At 39.3% G+C, this 24505-nt stretch overlaps 2 protein-coding genes and 1 long non-coding RNA gene across 5 annotated transcripts in view; 2 read left to right on the top strand and 1 right to left on the bottom strand.

Moving 5' to 3' along the window:
* The first annotated feature begins 442 nt into the window (after positions 1-442).
* Positions 443-9701, top strand: LOC111584878 (zinc transporter ZIP12). Of its 2 annotated transcripts, XM_023294207.3 has the most exons (13): positions 443-642; positions 1525-1820; positions 2502-2819; positions 2901-3108; positions 3920-4068; positions 4229-4400; positions 4868-5040; positions 5127-5282; positions 5435-5515; positions 7537-7609; positions 7749-7907; positions 7990-8177; positions 8986-9701. In XM_023294207.3, the coding sequence occupies exons 2-13, from the start codon at positions 1569-1571 to the stop codon at positions 9112-9114; spliced, it is 2058 nt and encodes a 685-aa protein (XP_023149975.2). In that variant the 5' UTR covers positions 443-642; positions 1525-1568; the 3' UTR covers positions 9115-9701. The 2 variants fall into 2 exon arrangements, with proteins under 2 accessions (XP_023149975.2, XP_035796835.2); XM_035940942.2 differs by having other exon boundaries at positions 443-1820.
* A 507-nt stretch (positions 9702-10208) lies between these two features.
* On the bottom strand, positions 10209-13710 carry LOC129347985 (uncharacterized). Its single transcript, XR_008600359.1, has 3 exons — positions 13670-13710; positions 10999-11078; positions 10209-10331 (listed from the first exon to the last, which is right to left on the bottom strand). It is a non-coding gene; the product is annotated as an uncharacterized LOC129347985 (long non-coding RNA).
* cacnb2a (calcium channel, voltage-dependent, beta 2a) overlaps positions 13201-24505 on the top strand; it is a 70920-nt gene continuing 59615 nt past the window's right edge. Inside the window, exons 1-2 of one of the 2 annotated variants that reach the window (XM_055007014.1) lie at positions 13201-13583; positions 16317-16409. In XM_055007014.1, the coding sequence (XP_054862989.1) occupies positions 13500-13583; positions 16317-16409 (177 nt within the window). In that variant the 5' untranslated portion in view covers positions 13201-13499. The remainder of the gene's footprint in view (positions 13584-16316; positions 16410-24505) is intronic. The other variant, XM_055007016.1, reaches the window with a different exon arrangement.

The raw sequence follows: 24505 nt of genomic DNA, 5'->3' as shown, positions 1-24505 counted from the left end.
TAATTTTTTTGAGCAGTTGTATAACTTCGCAAGAATAATGCTTTGATTTTTTCTGTCTTTCTATGACTATGTGTCTTATGTGAATCAAATGGTTTACTCCTGATATAGATTTTGAATTGTTAGTAATATCTGTTGGTGATGAAAACGAGGCATATGATATCAAATGTCATATCTATGTATAGTATTACAGGTAATATTTGGCAGTAAAAATACATATTTGTCATAATAAATGTTGCAGATAAAAGAAAGATAATCAGGTCTGACTCCAACAGAACAACAAAGCAGTCTGTCTGTACTGAATCTGTTTTTCTAAGAGATCTTTTTAAGTATACTCTGTGTGGCACCAGCCACTCAATCACCTCTAGGAAAAGCTGGCCACCCCCATCACCTCATTGTTGAAAATGAGGCAGCACTCTCCATGGCAACCACAGCCCTCTAAGGCTGTCGCTGCTAATCCTCAGGAGCTTACTCAATTCTCGTAAGAGGGTTTTACTAGCAGCACCAATGCCCAAGAATTCTCCCCAAACAAGCGCTGGATCTTCTGTTTATCCTCCGAGGAAAACCTTTATCCGAGGAGAAAAACAAACCTAGTTACAGCAGCTGAGAGGGGCAGAGGGGAGAACGGTAGGCCCGGTTCAACCGGTAAGCATTTTTTCATCTATTCGGTCTCAGGTGTTAGTGTAGCACAAACAATGATTTGTCCTCTTGTTGCTGGGTTGATTTGACCTGCAGGGTGTCCAGTGTGGGAGGATGCTGGGAAGCTCGGCATGTTTTGCTCTGTATGTTTGATCCTCTGTGACTCACAGATCATGCATAATAAAAAAAAAACTAAAAAACCTTAGATTTGATGGTGCATTTGTTCATGTGTGGCTCGTAGTGAGCATGCTACATGCACACACTCACGGCCAGCTGCTGTCTTTCTCCTGAACAATTCATGCTGCTAAATAAGGAAACTGGTTCAATCTACAGACCATGACAGAAACCGACAGTTTTAAAAACACTCAAGGAATTTATGAAACTGATACACAGCTAAAGAGGCATTAAGGTTTCACAGTCACCTCTGTGTGACCTGATCACTTTAGGGGAGCTACTTTTTTCCAGATGTTGACCTCTGTCTGTCTGAGCTCTTGCTTTACATTAATAATGCAGTTTTCCTTGTTCCTGCCTTTTCTCAATACTAATTATTTTCTCCACGGTCTCCCCCTTTATGCCCCCTTCTCCCTGCCCCTGTGCTCTCTTTCACTTGCCTGCACTAATCCTTTTGTTGTGGACTGAGGGGCCCAGGCTTTGCCTGACCATTCGGCACTGTAAGGGCTTTTCAGCTGAAGGGTGCCCGTCGAGCCCTCCTGCCCTCCATCAGATCAGTCCTGCATATTAACGCCTCCCTCAGCAAGGACACATTGCTGCTTTTCTTTTTTAGAAGCTTTCCGTTCCCTGTTGTCATTCACCTTGAGCCAAGCTTCTCTCCCAGTTTTCTTGTGTATGTTTTCTGTCTATCACCTCCTTGTTGTCTCAATCTCTTAGCCAGTCCTCGGAGCTTGAGGGAGTTGGACCGTGCTGGTAGGAACATGCACTTCAGGAGCAGTGCTCTATGTTTGCTGCTGCTGCTGCTATGTCTGTGCGTGCTGGGGAGAGTGCTGAAAGTGGAAGGGCAGGAGCAGGCGTACCTGTCGGAAGCTCTCGGGGCTTTGAATTTGCCCCTGGGGATGGAGGACGAGCCTCGGCTCCAGAGAAACAGAACCAATGTCCTGATCAGCACGCTGCTGCATGCGGTGCACTGTGCAGAGCGGACTGGCATGTCTCAGGACATGTGTGAGAAGGTAAGGCCTCCACCTGTCTCAATGTTATCATGCAACTGTTACTAAAAGATAAACTGAGTAAGAATGATCTTTTCTACTTCCAATGTGGAAGTGCTTATTTTGTATTCATCCCATAGTCTTGGAAACATGTTTGTTATGGCAGGAATGTGAGTGAATGTGGAGGCTTAAGTTCTTGACCTCTGTGGAGCATTCATGCTGAGTGGCTTTAGACATCCCTCAGTTTGACATAATAAACTCCATAGGGTGGATTTAGAGGTACTACACATGTTTGTGCAGGTGGACTGACAATGGGATTATGTGTGTACCAAGCCTTCAATGTAAGATTTAGAAATGAAGGGAGCAACCTTTTAAATTTTGTCTCTGCTTGTTGAATAGTCTGCTCTCTCTAACAAGAAACAGTGCTTCACCCACTCTCCTAACCTTGTACAATTTGTGCGTGGGTCTAATTAGGCTTGTAATCAATTCACCACAACACAGAACTAGTCCTTTTCCAAAAAGCACAGTACAGTGTGTGCAGGGAGAAAATAGGCCTTTTATCAAGCTGACCTCTTTGCACCATGTGTTGACACATCATTTAAAAGTAATGCGATACTCACATGACCTGGGATTTTAAAACATTCTGTCCTTAAAACCTGCCTAAAATTGCTGTGTTCTTCTTGCTTTGTATTGTTCTTGTTTCAGTGCCTGACACCAGATGTAGCCCTCTCTGTGCTGGAGGATGATGAGAAGACTTATCTCACTGAGGAGGACTACCAGCAGATCTCAACTGTTCTGCTGTATTACATAATTAACTTGCAAGATCTGTGTGTGTCGAAAGCTGCATCTCCGTCCTCCCTTTCCTCCCCATCTGCGAACTTTCAGTTTTACCTTCTGGCCCTCACTAACCTACATCCAGCTGAGGATAACCTCTTCCTGTCACCCAGTGAAACAGAAAGTATTCTGCAGCTCATTAGCCAGCACTACGGCCCCTCCGACCAAGACACCGCCTCTGATTTGCAAGTAAGCAAGTATTTTTGAACAGATCCATCCTGTCCTATCAGATGTGGCCTGCATGGCAATGTTTAATTTTTGACTTAACAGTGTATTGATGCAGCTCGTCTCCTAGAAGATATTGACGTTAAGGGAAATCCAGGTGCTGCAGCGACTACTGTGCCAATACTAGCTGCAGCCATCATCAGCCATATTCTGCAAGGCCACTGTTTCAGACGGAGGAACCTCCCATCCCCGGCCTTCTTTACAGACTATATCTTTCAATCTCTAAATCGCACAAGTAACCTACAGATTATAGGTAAGTTCAAGAGAACATTTAGCTGTACTGTACTGTATATGTACTTCATAACAGATGTCGGTCTGTAATAATCAATGTTTTGGGCCACTTGGGGGTCAAACACTACACTAACATTGCCATTTAAGGTGGTCCAACAAAGTCACCAATGCCAATATCTAAATGTGGAGCTACTTTATTACTATATGGAGTCTCAAATTTAAAACAACATGTAGTAACTGTGTCAGCACTGTTTATGTTCTGTATCAACTCCTGAGAAAATATCTGGCTGTTTTGTTGCACTATGTTCGCCAGCTAGTTGGTAAGAGGCTCGATAAAAACAGCAGTCTGTCGATGCCAAAATCAACACTATGAAAGTGGTGAAAGTGATGTTATGGGCTGGTAAACAAATACAAAGAGCTGAAGGAAGCTATAAATCTCTATGAAGGAGACAATGAGTGACAGCTTTTGCATTGCTCATGATGCTCGATCCATTGTTATTCTAAAAACACTGATTATAGTCACTTTAACATACTACATTCTACAGTCTATATAGGAGACATCTTTTAAAAAAGCTAATCTTAAGGATAGATACTAAAATATTGCAAATGAGGCTCTTCCACCCTTCTGAAACTAAGAACTGTAATCTTTCATATGATTATCTTCAAGTTCAATCCAAAAAATCTGCATGGTAATGGAAGTCAAACCTAAAAGTTTGTCCCCATCCTTGAATTGTCTTTTATAATGCCATAAGCCCTGATGTGACACACTGCTGAACTCATCTGAATCTGACCTGATGCTGGTATATCATGAAGTGATGCATTTCTCTGCATAGACTTGGAGGAGCTACTTCATCAGTTGGGAGTCGGACAGGAAGGAGCGATGCACTCTCAAGACAGAAAGAGGCGGAGCATCACAGAACGTTCACAGAAGGTGGACAGCTGCAACCCTGAATCTGAAGGAATACGCACAGATTGGGCACAGGTTGAAATAAATCTCTGATTAGGCTTTCAAGCAAACATTATGTACTTAGTATCACAAATGACTGTACGGTTGTAAACTACACTATGCAAGTACTGTGAGACTTGATTTGCAAAGCCTCCCACTCATTCCCAAATGTGCCTTTTCCTTTCAATCCAATCAGGTATGTTTTTCAGCCAATCAGTTGATGGATATTTTTGCTCTGGATCCTCATTTGCCAATTTCCAAGGAGCACTTCAGACAAATTTGCCCGGCCATCATTCAGCAGTTGCTAGGCAATGCCTGTGAGCCTGCAGAGGAAAAAGCAAGAGGATCTTTACCCACTGCACTCGAGAGTAAGACATTACTATTAAATAGCACATACTAGGATATCAGTTGAATATTTCATAAGAAGAAGGGTACCGGATTTAATAGTTTGTAAAACTCATAATACATTCAATAAACAATAAAACGATAACACTATTATTGGTTGTCTTACTTTATTCCTCTACTTGACCACTGCATTATGTGTACTATATAGTGTAAACACAACGTGTAATTTCTATATTGTCTATGAAACATTAAATAAGATGAAACAAGCAAAAAACAATGCTATATTAAGAGAAGATAGAAGAAAATTCCTTTAAGGTTTTGTTAAGAACTAAAAAATGTTTTTTTTAAAATTCAGTCCTTGTAAAATTGGCCTTGAAAAAGCAGTTTCTGTGTTTAGTTGTGACTTTGGGTTTTTAACAATTCATTGTATTACTATTTGTACATAAAATAACAAAACAGTGTTAAACTCGCAGCTCTCTTCTTCCTGCAGAGTACGGCTACAGTACAGCCGCTGTCCTGCTCATCACGGTGGGCTCCATGTTTGGTATCTGCCTGATCTTCTTCAACTCCTGCCAGGAGACCTACAATCTCATCCTGCAGCTGTTTGTGGGACTGGCAGTGGGAACCCTCTCTGGAGATGCCCTCCTGCACCTCATACCGCAGGTACAAGGTTGCTGCACCATCAACTATAACCAGCCACAGGTTTTTTAATAGTAAATTCAATTTTTCCCTCTTTGTCTCCTTTGCAGATTCTTGGCCTCCATGACAACACTCACAGCCATGATGATAAACACTACATTGAAGAAAAAGACCATCTGTGGAAGATTCTGGGCATGATCGCTGGGATTTATGGCTTTTTCCTTATTGAAAGAATATTCTCCTTTTTAGTTCCTTCTCACGGCCATGTAAGACTTTTGTAGTATATTGTATGCAATAGGCTGAGGTTGTGGCTGATTTTCTTTATCAAGCGAACTGTCAGGGTTTTACAAAAGAAAACACTTTTGTCATGACTGTGCACGTTGACAACGGTGGTGTCGTGACTTTCTTTTGTCTGCAGGGTCACTCCAGCGACCTTCCCTTAGAGCTGAACTGCAACGGTCAGTCACAGAGGGGCAAGTCCATCTCCACCATACAGCTGGTGAGTCTCATCACAGCCCACGCTCAGCTGGTATGTTTTTTTTAAAGGTGCTCTTGGCAGAAAATTCTGATTCCTGTCATCATCCCTGTTATTTCCTTCGTGATAGAGCTGACCACCGGGAACATGACAATGCAGTTTTTGGAAATGAATCAGCAAAGTATCAAAACAGTGCCATAGACTGAGTGGCGAGAAAAATGTTTAAAAAGGCACATTTGTCATACATTTTGTGCTTCTACGCAGTGATAACCCACAATTTTTTTGCTCTGATGTATCTCCACAGTTGAAGCAACCATTCATCCTTAGCATCTATCATGTTCCAAATATGCTCAAATTGATTGTAGACAGCAGTACTACTACTACTACTACTACTACTACTACTACTACTACTACTACTACTACTACTACTAATAATAATAATAATAATAATAATGACAATTTATTAATCAAAATCCAAATGCTTGACATGGCAGCAAAACATAACTGACACATCATAAGTCAAGTCTGTTGTATAGAACAATACAATGCTGCAAAAGGTAAAAACATCTTTCAAAAAAACAAGACAGTTCAAAGAGAGTTAAAGCTCAAGTAATAGCAAAGGCTCTTCCATGAAATTAGTTTTTAAAAAGAGACTTAAAAGATGTCCCAGACTATGTTGACGTTGTCCTCATGCAGATCATCCCAGAACCTCAGGCCCTGACTGCAAATGTTCCATTTCCTTCAGTTGTCAGTTTTCTGCCCAAGAATATCAAAATGTATACCAGTTCATACATCTGAAAATCCATCTTATAATTTAGTGGGAGATAGTGTAAAGAGGCTAAAACTGGAATGTCTTGATTGTGTCTCTAGGATAAAAGCCTGGCAGCTGATTTCTGTACAGTATGAGTTTTGTGACATTGGTTTTTGAGGTATGTGCTGTGCAGTTGGCTTAATGTAAGTGACAATTCACTGATTGCTGTGAATTGAAGAAATACACTAAAGTGCAGCATAATATTGCACCTATTTTTCTCCTAAAAGCAAATATGTTTTCAATAGAGCCCGAATGATACTGGATTTTAGGGGCTGAATTTCAGGGACCAAAAAATTGAGATGTCAATACATCGACGGATATTGTTTATTTATACGCAGGACTCCGCACCACCATCAGCTGGGATGCATACTCTGCTACATGTGCTGCAGACAGTGCTGAGAGTGTTGTTAAGAATCAAGTTGAAGCCACTATGCTGGACAAATTATTTCTAAATGATCCCAAAGATCTATTTTCTATGTTAGGTTCTGTAAAAGAAAGTTTCATATCAGTGATACTGATTAACGTATATGCCAATACCAATACATCTGTGACAGGCTATAACTGGCCAACCCATATAACATTCAGGCTCTAGTTTCTAACCAAATCTGTCAAAAATGAAACAGTTATCCCTGCTTATTGTGCATCCAGAAGCCAAGAAGCAGTCGTGGTAGTAGTTATGCCAACATACTGATAAAATATTTTGAACACTATGGATGTATTAAAGTGAATATAGTTTAATTTCCCTCGATGTGTCACTCCTGCACTACTCCCTCACCCCAGCAACAAGAATGCACCAAGTGCTGAGCTAGAGGCCGCTGTGAACATGAAAAGTTTAAGCCCAGTGCAACACTAGTCTGTCTATCAAAAATCTTTCAGGATACTTATTGTAACAGTAATCTACTAAATCAATGTTCATAAATTAATTGAAATTCACTTAAATTCTTTCTGTGTTGCTATTATATAACAGGAATTGAGGAGTGGTGTGGGAGGGCGTAAAGAAACAGAGCATGTAGGATGTTGGAGAATGAGAAGTACTGAATCATTCAGAAACCACTTCCTGTTGTGCTGAATCGTGTACATACAGCTGAATGCATACTTTGAAACTAGATCATGGAAAGCCTGTTTTGTAGTCTACACACATGGATCTTTTTTTCCATAAAATTAACTTTGATTTGAATAAAGTGTTAAGAAAGATCAAGAATCTGAGCTGTAAATGTTTATCTCCAACCTCTAGGGACCAGTGGAGGATTTTGAGTGCGCAGACATATCTCCTGAACGTGCAGATACAAGGAGGCCTTCACATCAGAGTAAGCTTCTTCAAAACAAGCTGTACAATTACGCCCAGATGAATGTGTCGTACTTTGTAATTAGTTGCCAGGGACGACAGAGCATTTGTCACAGTCTGAGGATGAGCTTCAGCGACACAGACCTTCTTTGTGTTCCCAGGACAAGGGCTTTCTCTGCTGGCTGTGATGGTAATTGTGGGAGACAGTCTTCATAACTTTGCCGACGGTCTGGTGGTCGGGGCGGCTTTCTCTTCTTCAGCCGAGACTGGCATGGCAACCACTGTGGCCATCCTGTGCCACGAGATCCCGCACGAGATGGGTGAGAGGTCGCTGTTTTGGTTGAGGTTAGAAAACATTGTGTTTGGCTGATTCACTGATGTTCTGTGTTTTTTGTCTTCAAGGGGACTTTGCAGTGTTGCTCAGCTCTGGACTCTCAGTAAAGACTGCCATGTTAATGAACTTCCTCAGCGCTCTGACAGCCTTCATGGGGCTCTACATTGGACTCTTTGTTTCCGCTGAGATAGAAGTACAGCAGTGGATCTTCTCTGTTACTGCTGGGATTTTTCTCTACCTGTCACTGGTAGAAATGGTAAGCAGCCTTAATTATAGATAAGGCTGGTGATGTTCTTTACTTCTTACTGTCAACAAATCCCATGAACAGACCAAATAGTAATCTTATATGCACCTTCCTCTTACTAGAGCCTCCAATGTGTATCAATCCACAGCTGAAAATAGTCCCCAACAACTATACTATTAACTCCTGCTTGTGTAACAGTTGCTAAAAACCTAAAGTGCCCAGATTTTTGTAGGAAGTTAACACTTCAAACCCACTTTTAAGTGTTAGTTTCAGGATTTTTTTATTACAGCATGATGATCAATTTGTAAACTATGGTTCCATTTAGAGTAAAATAAATGACAAAGAAGGTGAATTTTTAAGCTCAAGCTACCGAGCTACCTTTTGATTAACAGGTTACTACTGTATCGGCATGCTTAGTATCCTCAGCCATGGTAAATCCACAGATTAATTTTTTACATAGTCTATGGACTTAAATTATCAAATTGAAAGTTTGTATAGACATTTATGTTCCACGTATCTTCCAGAGAGGATATAACTCACAGATTTTGATTGTCTCACTTTTTCTGTAGTATAACCTTATGGTTTACTTTTGGGATTTGGACAATAACTTTTTGATGCATTGCTGTGTTCCTCTCAGGATGAATTGTCACAATTTTGCCCTGACCTTATATCTAGTGTCATCACTATGACAAATATATTTTTCTCTTTGTACTATGATTTATGACCAAATACCTGCAAAAATAAGGAATATTGCCAAACTTATCCCATCATTCTGTCAAGTTGCTGAGGGTTTTATTTTTATTCTTCTTTGTTTCATCAGCTTCCAGAGATGAGTCGGGTGAAGACCGACAGGCCGTGCCTCATGTTCCTCCTGCAGAACCTCGGCCTTCTGATGGGTTGGTCCTGCCTTTTGCTGCTGGCGCTCTTTGAGCACGAACTTAAATTCTAAATGCAGTTGTACATCCCTTCCTGCAGGGTTGAGCCGAAACAAACTTGTTCTACTGTTTTTTTGACATTTTCATTGACTTGTTAATTATCGTCTCCTGCTCTGTACACTTGCAAGTGTTAGTTTGTGCAACCAGTATGCTTTAACAAGTCATTATTTCTGAACAAGTGAGTGTTTCATGATATTGTAGTCTCAGTACTGGATCACAAATATATGTTATGTATGGAGGTATGAAGCCTTTCTTTTTTATACTTGATGATTTATTTTTGTATGTTAGATATATTGGGTGCCTGCATCTAGACGCTACATGTCTAGTTTGTACTCTTATTTGGCAGCAGCAGGTGCAATCGTGCATATTTGTTATGTGAAATATTGATGTTGCCTCAGACAATCAAATCATTGGATTTTGGAATCATTTATCCACCATGAAGATATAAAATATTGTAAATCTACATATTTTATTTTCTTTTTTAATATAGTTCTTGTCAGTGCCTCTAAACTGATGGAAAAGGACACTTGAAAATCAACGAGTGAACTTGGGATTTTGCTATTTTTGTAAATTGTCTTATTATATGTATATATTGATTAGATGAGGTCTGTGATTTCCACGTGTTTTTCCTAAAAGAACAGATAAGCTTGGTATAATTTATGGGGAAAACAGAAACAGTGTCTAATTAGCACATTTCAGTTAAATAAATTCTAAATAAAAGGGACAGTTCAGTGTTGTAAAAAAAAAACTCTTGATTTTGAGTCAACCTTTAGTTTTTTCAATATTTTTTTTCTAATAATAACCAACAAATTAAATGCAGTAGGGCTTTCCAGGAAACTGGAGAAATTATGAGTAAATTATGTACACCTATTGAGCATGACCTACATCTGGACTACTTATAAATATACAAAACCTGATTGGCTTAATGAGAAACTCTAATATTAGGTACAAAGAAAAGCTCTTTGTCAGGCATAAGCTGCTCTCAAATACAGTTATTTCTGAGGGCCCGTTTTGAAAAACGTTTCTCCCTTTCAGCTTCTCATCTCAGATGCATTGTTCTTTGTTTTTGAGGCATCTCTGTGATCCAATATGAGGGCACTTCCACCCACCTGAGGTACTTGTTCTCTTCATCCACCAACCTGGATGACTAATGCTCGCTGCTGTACAAGACAGAAACTCGGCATCGATGCGACCCACACAGTGCACACGCTCTTTACCGGTCAGAGTGGGCCTGCAGGAGGAGGTGGAGGAAGAAGAGAATATGATGAATACATCAACACAATGAGATAAATGAAAAACAGTAAATCAACTTATTTGTACATAAAATTGGATTTGTGATACTGAAAGACTGAGTGGGCTTGAAAGAGGATTTTTTTGTCCTTTTTAATCAGCTCGCTACGATTAAATTCGGGTGCTTGCAGCATCAACATATTTCTGTAAAATTTAAGCAAACAGCTGTCAAGCACTTACCTTATTTGTGCAGGGGGATTAGCTTCATTGCACAGTTTTCATGGTGATTATGCTAATTTGCCATTCTAGGCTTATTATCAAACTGCGAAGTCAGTTCTGTTGACAGTGTCATGAGATTATTTGGCTATCATGTCAGAAAAAGCTGACACCATTTACTGTGACTTCCCGAGTAATGTTCAAACAATAGAAGGAAGTCCATTGGATTTTCTCTTATTCTAGCAATTTTGCTGTTATTTTAGAAATGCCGACCCCTTTGGCATTTCCAGGAAAGCTTCAGGCCTACTCGTTTGTGTGTAAATCTGCTCTTTTGCACCAAAGAGGCATTTTTTTTTGGCTTGTGAGCGTCTTTTCAAGGCAACTGCTGCCAGGAGTGAGGAAGGAAATGCTTTTATCTGGGCCATGTTGGTGTGAACACTGAGTATCCTTACTTGCTCAGCAGAGACCTGTCAGGAGAAGAGTTCAGCTCGGGTGTCATCAGGGCAGCAGAACACACAAACAATAGGAAAAGCTAAGAGGGAGACACAGAACAGGAAATATAAGAATGTTTTCCCTTTGATTCAAAAGGCTCTGACTGAAAACAATGATTTGCACCTGTTGTTGTCGCCTTTTTTCCTTGAATATGAGTGAGTACCCTCAATATTTCAACATGTTACAGAATCATCTTATTTTCAAGAAGTCAAAAATCATGATGTGTACCAGTCTGAGTAGTTAATCCACACATACATAGAGTAGAGACAAACAATCACACTCACATTCACACCTATGGACAATTTAGAGTCACCAGTTAACCTTAGCATGTTTTTGGACTGTGGGAGGAAGCCGGAGTACCCAGAGAAAAGTCACACATGCACAGGGAGAACATGCAAACTCCATGCAGAAAGATTCCAGGCCCAGGCCGGGATGCGAACCGGAGATCTTCGAACTGCAAGGCAGCAGTGCTAACCACTGTACATCCCACACCTATAATCAACTCTTTTTATTCTTGAGATAAAAGGTCTCTGTGATCCAGTTTCCAGTTGAAAAATGCTTTAAAAAATTCTATGTCATTTTTCAGACTTTAATTAAGGTTTTCTGGAGTTGCACATCTCATTATATAACTGCTATCATAGGCTGAGAGAATCTAACCACAAGTAGTAAACCCATTTGAGGGATAAAATTGATGGAGAGGCCCTTTAAAATTCAAATGCACATGACACCACTAGAGGGCAATAATGAATAACAATACTTAGGAAAGTGTCAGTGGTTAAGAAGAAGTCTGGGGAAGGGGTTCTTAAAGTGCAGCATTAAGTTTAAATGGTCTCATTTCATTGGATAGGCCGAACTAAAATGTAATGCATCACAGCTCAATACACACACAGAGACTTTAAGTAGGAGTACCTTTAATTTTACTCATGTGAGTAGGTAGGAATAGTCAGCGACATGAAAAAAAATCATCTGTCTTAGAAAATATTTCACTAATATAGCCGAAACGAGTACTCAGCTATTTCATTGATCAACAGAAAAAAAAAAAGGTTACTTCTTTGGTTACTTCTTCTCAAATATCTGTTGCTATTCTCTGCTTTATATAATTGTACATATTATAAATGGCTTGGGTTTTGACTAAGGTTTATTTCTTTTACATTTAGTGGAATAAACAATTATCTGCAAAAACAATCAGATGAATCAACAATAAATGCCACTTTTGGATGCAGTCCTAAAGAAATCCATTCATTTCTACTATAAATTACCACGACTGCATGCAGCCAAAAGGTATATAGTCTAAAACTCATCTTTACACTTCAGTCATCACTTGTGTGTTAGCCGTTTGCCACTAATAATCAGCCTCAGTATTTACAGAATGCATTCCTGTGCAATCTTTTGCCATATAGTTCCACATTTTCTTCTTCTGGCTGAGAACAATCTGCATTTTTCAGCCCTGTTTCCTCCAGGTGTGGCCAGATGTGTGGACGAGGGGAATTGGAGGGGAAGCATTAAGCGAGGAATCCTGGGAAATTTTTGAGCACTAAACAGTTCGTATCATGCATTCCGGTGGATTTTTCTGCACCAATTTGGGCCATTTTCTGCACTAATTTATCAAAAAAAAAGTCTATTTTGTGTAAACACCAATTGCATGTACATACTAGGTAATAATTCAGAATAAAAAAGATTAAGGCTCTTCACATATTTTATCATCAGTAAATCGACGTTTCTAGTTTATTATCATCCCTGCTGAACCAATGTGCACAATTTTCTTGTATGTCTTCTTGTGTTTTTTGTTTTAAAATGGTCCTAACCCACTGAAATCTACACCTATGCTACTAGAGATCAACAATAACCAGATTTTCAGTTAGTAAAGACTCAAAAACGCTTAAATGACAATTAGGCTGCACATTGCTGGATAATGCATCTCCTAATTGGTATCAACTGATTTTTAAGGGGATAATCTCACCCACTTGCACAGTTTTAACAATCTCGTTTACTCTGCATTTATGCTTTTCAGTCATATTCATGCTGATTCTTTGTTAGGTTGCTGTTATTCATCTCCATCCTATCGTGCTGTGAGGGGGCAGAGGTGTTGGCGTTGGATGAGGGCGCATGGAGCATGAGGAGCTCTCAGCCAGTGTGGGTAGGAGAGCACTGATGAGGAGGCTCTGTGATGCTGAAGGCTATAATATCCGAGAATTCACATCATCACATCACCACCTGAACTTGAGAACAAACTGCAAGCCTCTTCCGCACAGGCTCCTCCTTTGACTCCGGGGAAAAGAAACTTGAAGATTGGCGGTGCCAGCCGAGCGGCAGCGCCTCGTTTTCTGTTCACTCTTTTAAGTTACTGTTTCAAAACTACAACAACAGGAAGAAAAAAAATGCGCTTTAGCTTTTCTCGCGGACATAACTGGGACTTGTGCCCGAGCCGAGAGCTTCTGTTGAGTGTTTTTAAAATGGTGTGATGGTCGTCAATAATACTCCCAAGACAAGAGCAGCAACACCTCCGGACAAGCACATGGACTCACTGGAACACCCGATGTTACAAGTACGTTGATTTAAAGTTCACTTTAATTCACATTTACCGGCAGTTTTGTTAAGCTAGCTTTGCTAAAAGAGGTCAAACACGCTCACCTGCCCTCCACCTGTCCGCTTTCGTCGCCGCCTCATGGTTGGATCCGTTAACTTTTTATTACGTAGGTCGCGTGAGCCCAGAAATTTGAATTTTTAACGGTCGATTTTGATCCAAAATGTCGTCGCTACCGCTATTTTAGCGTTTTCTTTATGCTGCTGTGGGTCAAGTTGATGCGTAAACTCTCACTATCAGGTTGGAATCCGTGTTTAAATGTTATATTAGTTCAATGAATGCATTTATTTAAATTTATCTAAAGTTTTGACCTATTTGTTTGATATTTTTTTAACTTAAATTCGCAGACAAAGCCATTATAGACAAGTAGTCAAGTATTTAAACCCTTTACTCAAGCAAAAGTACAAATACTACACAGTAAAAATACTCAGACTAATGTAACCAGGTAGTTTCGTCAAATTTCTATCTAAAAGTGTTCATACAAAGCCATTTTAGATCCACTGTCAAGTATTCAAACCCTTTAGCTAAGCTACTGAAAGTACTGATACTACACTGTAAAAATACTCTGACACACGCGAAAGTTGACTAGTCTGGTACTTTAGTCAAATTTCTTCCTAAATTTCCAGACAAAGCCATTTTAGATATGTAGTCAAGTATTTAAACCCTTTACTTAAGCAAAAGTACTCATACTGCACTGTTAAAATACGCTGACTGATCTGAAATTTGACTAACCTGGTAGTTTAATTTAAAAATCTAATCTAAAATTTTCATACAGTGCCATTTTAGACCAGTTTTCTCATGTATTCGAATCCTTATTCGAGCAAAAATACTGTCCAGAAGTAGACAAGCTATTATCAGAAAAATAGCTATTTGTACTATATATTGGTTTATTTAAGGTTGAATGCAAGCTCACTTTTAACATTGTAGCAGCTTGGATAAACTCAGATTTTTAACAACTTGTCAGATGTTTTGAATAAGTTCTGACCAGAAAACTACAGCTGTCAGTTAAAATAAGTACCATATGTCCACCTGAATTGTAGTGTATTTGGTAGCATTACTGTACTCTAATGTAAATTTACTGCACACTAGGATTGAACAACTGATCGCTTTCACATTGAAATTGCAATATGAAGCAATGGAACTACGAAATCATATAGAATCCAGTAAATTGGGCTGTATACATTATGCAGTGTTTGTCAAACTCAGTTTTTTACAAATTCATTCCGTCCTCCTTGTGTGACAGTCACACTTTTGATGTTATCTCATGTGGAAAGGCTCGATCATGTGTTTTAAATCTATTACACAGTGAACACTGAACTGAAGAGTGACTTTTAAAAAAAAATATATCGCAGATGTCTGTCAGAAAAATTGGATATTTTCCCCTAATCATTCAGCCCTATTTGTCACCACTGCTTTAGTCTGTGGGAATGTAAAGTAGAATGCATTATGGAAGGTAGTGTGCTAAAAAAATACTGAAAAGTGGATTATACATTGTCATTTTTCCACACAGCAAAGTGTTCAACATGTATGATATGTTATTTTTGTTTGGTTGTCCAGTCTCTCTCTCTTGGCAACTCAAACCAGTCTACATAGAAACAGCCTCTGTGCTCTCTTTTTATATGCATGATTTATGTGTCCCGGGGGAGTGGGCTGGAATAAAAGGCTGATTTGAAATGAATTTGTGGTTTTTAGTTGCTATTGGCAACATATGCAATAGGAGCACTTGTGCATAACTTTTCCAGCCCCTCATCTTGTCAGCTCACACAGTAGACCACCCACGTAATTAACATCATCTTGTGACACCTGTCATAATATTACACCTCAGATAAAACACTGTAAGCTACACTAATTTAACTAACAGTGAAGTTCTATGCCTCCACACAACTGGGAGGTTTGCATTTATATTAAGTCTTGTGTAAAACAATAGTTGCGTGCAGACGTAATCCCTGAAACTGATAACATCCTTTCAGTGTGATACCAGTCAATTAGACAAGGGATAAAAAAAATTGCATTATAAAGTTGAGCAGATGTGAGGCTTCTCCAATCTCAGTTATACAAGTGGATTTCTCCTAAATGAGTCTTTTCAGTGTAAAAATACCACTTTCTGGTATCATCTCTACATAGTAGCTCAGCAAGGAAACTGTCTGTGCAAACACAAAGACAAAGGCTGTAGCACTGGGAGTACAATTGAACCAGTAAGTCAGAATATTTATTCACTTTCTGATGATTCACTCATCAAATAGTTTCCACTCTATATTGTTCACATATTATTTAAAATAATGTTCTGTTTTCTCTGGTTGCACCTGAGCATTTTCTTAGTTTCGCATCACTGTAAATAATGAATATCATTTAGTTTTCAACTGTTGGTCTGACACAACATTTTAAGTCATCAATTTGGACATTTTTTGGTGTTTTCTGACATTTTATAAAGGAAACTATGTAACGGATGATAAAAATGATCTCCTACAGAATTTGAATGCATTTTTATACAGGTAAATTGTGTCTCTTATCTGTAACACCAGAATTGTTTTAGTGTGTTCTTGTATTGTTGATGCCTAGTATGAACATAACTATAATAGCAACAAAAAATAGCTTAATTGTACATATAGCCCTGCAAGTACTGCATTAAGATACGTTTGAAAAGTAGTGAACTAATTCTTTAACAATTTCACTCTGTTCTTTTTGGCTGTAAAGTCTCAAGGCAAAGGAGCTAGAAGAAAAGGCCGGTTTAAAGGTTCAGACGGCAGCACCTCCTCCGACACCACAACCAACAGCCTTGTTCGCCAGGTAAGAAAGACAGTTAAGCTCTAATGTAATTTATTCTTCTGGGCACCTCTGTGCACCCAGTTTAAATTTGGACCTTTGCTGCATACCTTTTTCCATCTTTGTCTTTCCTCCTGCAGTCAGTTCTCAATCAGTTACCTAATGAATAAAAAAATGCATACCATATAGCGACATGTTTTTTTTTTTTGAAAAGGTATGAGGAAAATGTGCATTTAAAGCCATAAGAATTTGGGCAAAGTTTTTCATATTTTTCTCACTGTACACAACCACCGTAGACTAAATGAAGCAACCAAGTTGTGATTAAAGTGTGCTTTAATTCAAGGACTTTAAAAAAGATATTGCATTGACCGTTTAGGAATTACAGCCATCCTACTTATGGACCAGACTGACTTTGATCACCATACAAGAATATCATGAAATATAATTCAGTTTTCTGGCCATGGTTCCTTCACTTTGGAATTGAACACTTAATTGTGTGTCTGTGTTTCTGTAAATACCTGACAGCAAATGCAAACTGGCATAAGAGCTCAGTCTCAGTCATCATCATCCATCAGGGATAAGATGTGCATCGCAGTGAAAGCCTTCTGTAAACACTGCTGGGTACAGTATGTTAAGTGAAAGCTTCTCATCTGAGCAGCATCATCAGTGCTTTGAGTGCAGCAGCGATACAGTGGTCTGTTATAAAGCAGACCCTGCGAGGTACACAACCGACGAGTCTGGTCTTTGTTGAGCAGACCTGCACAAGGACAGGATGGGCCTGGGTTAAAGATGCACACTCCTGCCTAAATGTTTCTGCCTTTTTTGGAGGAGGCACAGATCGCCTCATCTTTGGCACAGCAGCAGTAGAGTGAGGGGAACCTGGAACAGAGCAGAGCAAAATGGCACCTCCTGAACTACTGTCTGCTTCATCTCACAGACACAAAGAACTTCTGAATGAGCCTATCCAACTCAACTGGAGCTATTTAATGAGAAATTGCCTTATTTTACTGCCACCCATGGGAGCTTGTGCCCATTCCCACAGTCTCGTCCCCAAATGAGGAGTTCCCCTACCGTCAGTCATCACTAAATTCAGCTGGGAATGACTGTTAATCTGCACCATAACACCACATCCTACCGAAACAAGAGACCATTCAAGAAAGAGATAGCAGAAGGATGTGGAGAGTAGAGTAGAGGAGTGGTGTGTTTGAGGGTCAGTGAAGCTTTTGTATGCTGGGCAGAAATATCCTCTTTTAGATATTTGCTGCAAGACGGCCCCCAGAAATAGCAGACCTTCCAGTAACTTCTCCTCTGTTTGGATAATAGTGTAAATACTGTTATTCAATTCTATTATCATAACAGCAGTTTTGATCTGACCTTATTTTACCCTCACGCGTGCTCAATCATGCTGACTGTGATTATTTAGACTTTTCACAGACAAATGAGGTTGTATCTAAATTGCTAAACTACCACCGTCCCGGGAAAGTATGAAAGTAACTTCTGTGTGATTATCTCACTGCCTATTCATCATTTTGCCAGTTGGTCCTGTCTTCACTATAAACAGTTAAAGTTGCATGACTGGGCTTAAGATTTTAAATGATCTGTTGTATATTTTCTTTTGCTTGCCCTCCTGTCTGACCTGTTGTTTTTAAACCTCAGAGTCCTTTCATTTTTGTAGGCGTCTTAAAAGCATCTCATCAGGGTCACCTTGTGGTCGATTCCAACGCAGCTCGGAGCATCATAAAGTCAGTCTTCCAGTAACTGCATGTAAACAGCTCCCAAAAACCCGAATTACTCATGCTCCTACAGATAGAGAGGGCAGAGGGCAGACAGAGAGTAGGTTGCGAGAGAAATGATGAGGGATGTTCCCTGTGGTCATGGCCTGATGCCCGCGGGGAGTATGGAGGAGGCTGGGAAGGATGGAGGTCCAGGCCAGACCAGACTGTTCAGCCGTGGGAGTAGCGAGGTCGGTGTTTAACTGGAGCTCGACACTCCATTGAGACTGAAGAGGGGCAGCGCTGTCGCAGATTTGTTAGCAAACTTCAGCATCGTCAGGTGGATGGTTTATTTTTATTTATGTGGAGGTGGTCTAGCTCTGCAGTATAAGCACACAAACAATCTCACCGATGGCGGATTGTGTGGTTTGCCTTTTAGTGTCCATCTGTTTATGGCAAATGCTGCGAGATTATAGATTCTAATAAATAATATAGAGATTAGGATCATAAAGTTGATCTACATCATTGTTTGAACACTTGGAGTTCATTTTACAGCCATTTAACTTGTGTATGTCAACCCTTTTCTCATGTGGTACATAAACAGATGGTTGAGCATCAAGTTTAGAAAAGCTGATACACATTTGTCTCCCTTTGGAAATGTGTTTATTTGCTCTCTTGCTGAGAGTTAATGAAAACGTTGACTCTCACATCAGTAAGGTAAAATAGGAGAGTGAACCAGTTAGCTTAGTGGAGCATGAAAACTGGAAAGTGTAAAAACATATTGGAAAGATATTATGTGGCTATTTCTGAGCAGTTTTCAGACAGCAAGCATAGACTCAAACTTAACCTACTCAAATTTCTATACTTCAGGTTTTGCACATATTTGAACAAAGGCATACAGTGTAGATATAATGTTTTGTGAGCTTTAAAGGTGCAGATAATATGGCTGAACAATTGAAACTGCAATTTGAATCAATGCAAATTGCAAAGGCTGTTTATTAAGATATATGTTGTGCAGCACATGTAACCCAGGATTTAAACTTTTGTGTCAAGAGTTTTGCAAATTCATGTGGTCCTCCTCCTCTGACAGTCACACCTTTGGTTCGTGTCTGATATAGTATTGGTCAGTCACAAATACATTGAAATATCTGAGAAAAACTGCAGTTGGGTGTTTTCCCCAAATAATTCACTAGTTGGTAAGCAGTTTTTTTAAACTTCAGGAAAAGCCAGCCATTATCTATATGTCTATATATAGCCTACTAAGCTAAGCTAGCCAACTGCTGTTTATACCCTCAATTTTATCTTACGGATTGGAGAGTTGCATCAATCATTTCCCAAAATATGTATTCCTCTAAACTGTGCTGTTTAACAATGCTGATTTCAAAAGACCAACTCTACTATTTAACCTGCCAGATGCACTTATTTCAGTTTTGTATGGATGTATATTGATCCAGGGACTTCAACAGTATGAATTTGTAAGCCTTGTGACAATAGATATTGCTTGTTGTCTTGTTTTTGGTCATTTGTCAAACCAAATACTTGTAGAACCTTGAATGCTGTATTTTCTGGTCCTGTTTGAAACTTTAAACTTCCCATAGGTGTCCAATATGAGTGTCCATCTGTAGACTCGCACTGTCTTTAGAGTGTCTGCTTTTGCCTAATGCATCCTGGGAAATGATCCAGTCCCTCATGACCCTGAATAATAATAAACTTTCTTTATATAGCGCTTCTCTAAAAACAGAGTTAACAAAGCACTTTACAGAGAGTGAGAAACAAAGCACAGTACAAACAATGGGATTAAACTCAAGTAGATGGATTGCTTAAAAGTAAGACTTTAAACATTTGTCATAAGTATCAAATTAAAGAAGACACCTCATTTTCAAGGATGTTTCTACTGTCAGGTGATTACAAAATGTAAAATCACTAATGATGAATGCCTCATCACTTTTATTTTCACTCAAGACTGAGGAACTGTCAGATAAGCTCCACTGAAGGGTGTCAAGCTGCCCTGTGCCTCTTTGATAGAGATGTCAGATGTATAGACAGACACCAAGTGTAGGCGGGTTTTGGAAGCGCTCACCAGAATCTTGAAATCGCCTCTCTATTTGATAGGTACTGGATACAGATGGGTATGAATTTGGAACTTTTGACACTTCTACTTCTGAACAGCATGGAGTTTGTGACCCAGCAGAATATGAGAAACTGTATTTTCATGTTATTTGTTTGTTTAAAAATACAAGAAACAAGTTAGCAAATGGTAAATGATCTGCACTTATGCAGCGCCTTTCTATCTTATTAGTATTCAAAGCGCTGAACAATGTGTTCCTCATTCACACATTCACACACCAATTCTGACAGAGCTTCCATGTAAAGTGCTTGCCTGTCATCGTGAGCAATTTGGGGTTTCCTGTCTTGCCCATTGACACTTCGGCTTGTAGCGGGGCTGGGGATCGAAGCGACAACCTTTTCTACCACCTGAGCAACAATTTAAGTAAGAGAAAAATGACAAGATAAATTTGGTATGAAAAGCACCTGCTCAGATGAGTGTAACTTGATATACTATAGAAAATAGAATCTGAAAGACAGTTGCTCAAACAGTGACTTGCGTAACTCACATGGCATTATGTCATAATTAACCTCCTGCTGCTTCCCACACTCGTTATATTTATGTAAATGGCTGCACCAAGCTTCCCACTTCCCCTCTGTGTTGCCGCCTCCTTCTGTCTCTTTCACCTCTATCTCTATACAAGTGTCTCATGATGTCTCCTGCTGCTCTAACTTTTCCGTGATACACTGCTGTAGTTTGACCCTCTCTGTCTGCTCCGTCTGTACATTCAGGCTTCAGAAATGGATTTGGTGATGAAAGGTTGTGGTGAGCACAGGAAGCCCCTACCCATTCTCGCAGTGATTGCAAGCGCTTTTCTTTCTCATCATTCCCTAGATTATTTTTTTCTACTTAATGGAGAAAACGGATGACGCAGAGAGCTTGTTATGGCTCCGATGCTTATCAAATCTGGCAAACCTTGTGTTTTTATGTAATGGATATGTTACATACAGTCTGGTGGTATGGAGAGGCTGCCACTGGAAATCTTTGAAGGTTGAAGTATAGCATTAACCCTGCAGACCTTTTTCCGAGCTTTGAGGAACAAATGTCGAGATTTTCCCAATAGTAAATATTTCTGGCAAGCCATATGTAATCTCTGGCACCAAACTGCAGTTATGATGCCTGGGGTAAAATACTGTTCTTATGTGAAAATGTAAACCGCAGCTGCTGCACAGTCAGCCTTCACTGTGGCATCAGACTGCCACCTAGTGGAAACACATGTTATTGTGGGTTTTTAACTTGGAGTACTGTCACAACTGTAACCAAATCAGCATGTAAAATATGCATTATGTCCTCCAGTAGAAAAAAATAAATTAGTCATAGGATCTATAACTGCCAGCATGTCTCCGTGTAATTTTTACTAAATTGCTAAAGCCTCATAAAGGGAATTTATTGTTAAGTAAGTGACAAGCAAATGAAAAAGAAGAAAAACTACATACTGTAAACAGAGGGCCTTAAAGATTTTACTTAAAGAGGCTTCATTTGCATTTGATTCTACGATTGATGTGATTCCAAGTTTCTCTTGCCCATACTTACTGTGTTCAGTGAAGACTGAATTATTTGGCAGTGTTTGCATGCACCTGTAGTGGACAAGGTCACTGCTTTCTGCTTGCAATAAAATATTGTCCATCCAAAATACCATATCAGAAACAAGGATGGACGCAGCATGTTACAGGTGAAAAGTGATGCTAATCATTCACACTTGGTAAATTTGTAGTGATTATCATCATATATTAGTGAATTTAGTGCAGCAAGCCATGAAATGCATGTTGTGTGTTGCTGGGAATTTTCTACAGTAGCTTCAGTTGTTTTTTTCATAAATATACCTGTAACTGAATGTTATTGCATTATCCATGGTTTTGGATGTTGTTTTATTGGTCATGTTTTAATTATTATGCTCATAAGATGTCATAAAATTGTGAAAACTTTCCTAAAGTTCAAGGTGACATCTTCAAATTCAAAATGGAAAATAGTGCAGAATCCAAAGATATTCAGCTTTTATCACATTAACCTCAAAAAAAGTAAGAAATTCTCACAGCTAAGATGTAACGGGCACGTATCCCATCCCTTTTTATGTTTTAATCATAAGATGGATTCATTTAATTAGCTCTTTCTCATGCCTTGAAAGCTCACTCTTGCTGCCCCTGTGATTGATTGCGACTGTCTTCTGGGAAGGGATGGAGACCTAGGAGGAAAACAGACACGCCTTTTACTCTTGTATGACTTGCCTGATCACAGCAGGGTTCTACCTCCTGGTGTGTAATGGTATGGTGTATGTTATAACTCATATGAAAACATGCAGCAACTTGAGTGAAGTACCTCAGGTATAGTTGGGAAGGTTGATTCAGAAAGCACGCAATGAACCTAAATTAAACAGGTAATATTTTATTGTGCAGACATGTTTCCCTGTAGTATTATTCATGGCGTCAGCAGCTGAGCGATGATTACTTCTCAGAGGGGGACAGCCTTTGAGAGGTTAACTGATAGATAGGATTCCACTCTCACTGTAAGGTGCACAGCTCTCTGTTTATAATGATGCTTTTCCATCACAGCAGACACGTCAGCCTGTGAAATATTGGCAGTAAACTAAAGAAGCTTCAACACTGATGAAAGACGATGCCAGGTTTATGTTGGGGTTAGTGTTTGTCAGACCAGAGGAAATATATAGATACTGATACTATCACTGATGAACACAAAGCTCTACAACTGGCTATACACCATCTGTACAGGGTCACTGTGTCCAGAAATGCTCTTCTTGTTCAGCAAAACAGAACTGGTCTTTTATTAAGTTTAATTTCAAATCTTTCAGAGGTATTGTTCAGCAATTTGGGAAACACTCTTTTACTTCCATGTTAAAGTCTTGCTAAACCTAGCTTAGCATAAAGAATATGAAAGAGAAGAAACAACTAGACTGATGGCGTCCAAAAATAACATCTCTTTTAACAGCACCACTGAAGCTCACTAATTAGTATGCCATATCTTGTTTGCTTACACTGTACAAAACCCATAAGTGTAAAAATCAGTGTCCTGGTAGGTGGATTTTTTAAACTTGGGAGAGAGCCAGGCCTGACCACAGACTATGACTTTTGTATTTACAGTTCGTCACATCCAACTTCCTGTAGAATATTTATTTAATCAGCAAAAACTATTTCTTTTAAAGATTAAACCTCGAATTTTTGTGGATTGCATGTTTACTCCACAATAGATAAAAGACTGACTCTGGGCTTAATGAATCAATTAACCTTGAAACATTTCTCATGAAGAGCCTGTCACTAGAACCCAAACCTAATAAAAGAGCCAAGTTTAGGCACCGCTTTGTTACATTTCTTATAATCTCAGTGAAACCCTTTGGCTTAAGGAATGAAGCACGATATGGATTGTCATCTTGGATAATTTGTTTTCATAAGCAGTATGTGCTTGGTGAAAACAATGAGTATCAGTTTTGATCCATGGAGACAGAAAACTCAGTTTGTCTTTATCTTGACACAGCATTATCTGACAGAAGCAATCATGTTGTTATTCTACTGACAAACTGCAGTCTGTGGCATCCCAGAGGAACAACAAAGATAGTGACTGATGATGTCTTTAGCATCAGAATCAGCTCTGCAGAATGCCAAGATAGAGCACACTGCACATGAGGCTGCATGAGGTTAAAAGAAGATGACAGGATGGGGAAAATACCAAATATAAGGTTACATATTGAGACCACGTACACCTGTGCCACTGAAAACTGCGCAGTGTTGTTTGAAATCGGCTTGAAATCTTAAATATTGTCTCTAAGGCGGTATTTTAACCTTGTGAGCCAAACAAGCTAGCTCTGTTTCCAAATTGTACTATTCAAATTATGCTTTGTTTGTGCGATGAGCTATTACGAAACAACAGCTGGCTTACAATCCACCAGTTTCATTCACTTTGTAGAGCTGATTCTTCTAACTCTAACAAGCAAAGCACACCAACTGTTCTGATGTTTGCTGCAAGAGTGAACTCGAGTCTTTATGCACTCCCAGCATCTGATGAACTGTAGATCTAATGGAATTATTTTTTTTTTGTGTCACCATAACAATAGAAAAATCCTTAATGTTTGCATGTTGTGCAGCTGTTGTCACCATTAGTTGTGATCGTATGCCAACAGGTCAGAGCTCTATGGAAACTGCTGAGAGACATTCAAAGACGGGAAACTTTAAGCCCAATTTGAAACCAATGAACAACTACTGGCTTTGACTGTGTTTTCATTTCACTTGTTGTGCATCAGTGTAACCTAAACTCAGCTTGTGTTTACATCTGTTCTGTTTCTCTCCTGCTCT

Source organism: Amphiprion ocellaris, chromosome 22 (assembly GCF_022539595.1).
Source record: "Amphiprion ocellaris isolate individual 3 ecotype Okinawa chromosome 22, ASM2253959v1, whole genome shotgun sequence".
Lineage (NCBI taxonomy): Eukaryota > Metazoa > Chordata > Actinopteri > Pomacentridae > Amphiprion > Amphiprion ocellaris.
Note: the sequence above shows the minus strand (reverse complement) of the source record. Positions and strands in the feature narration are given on the sequence as shown.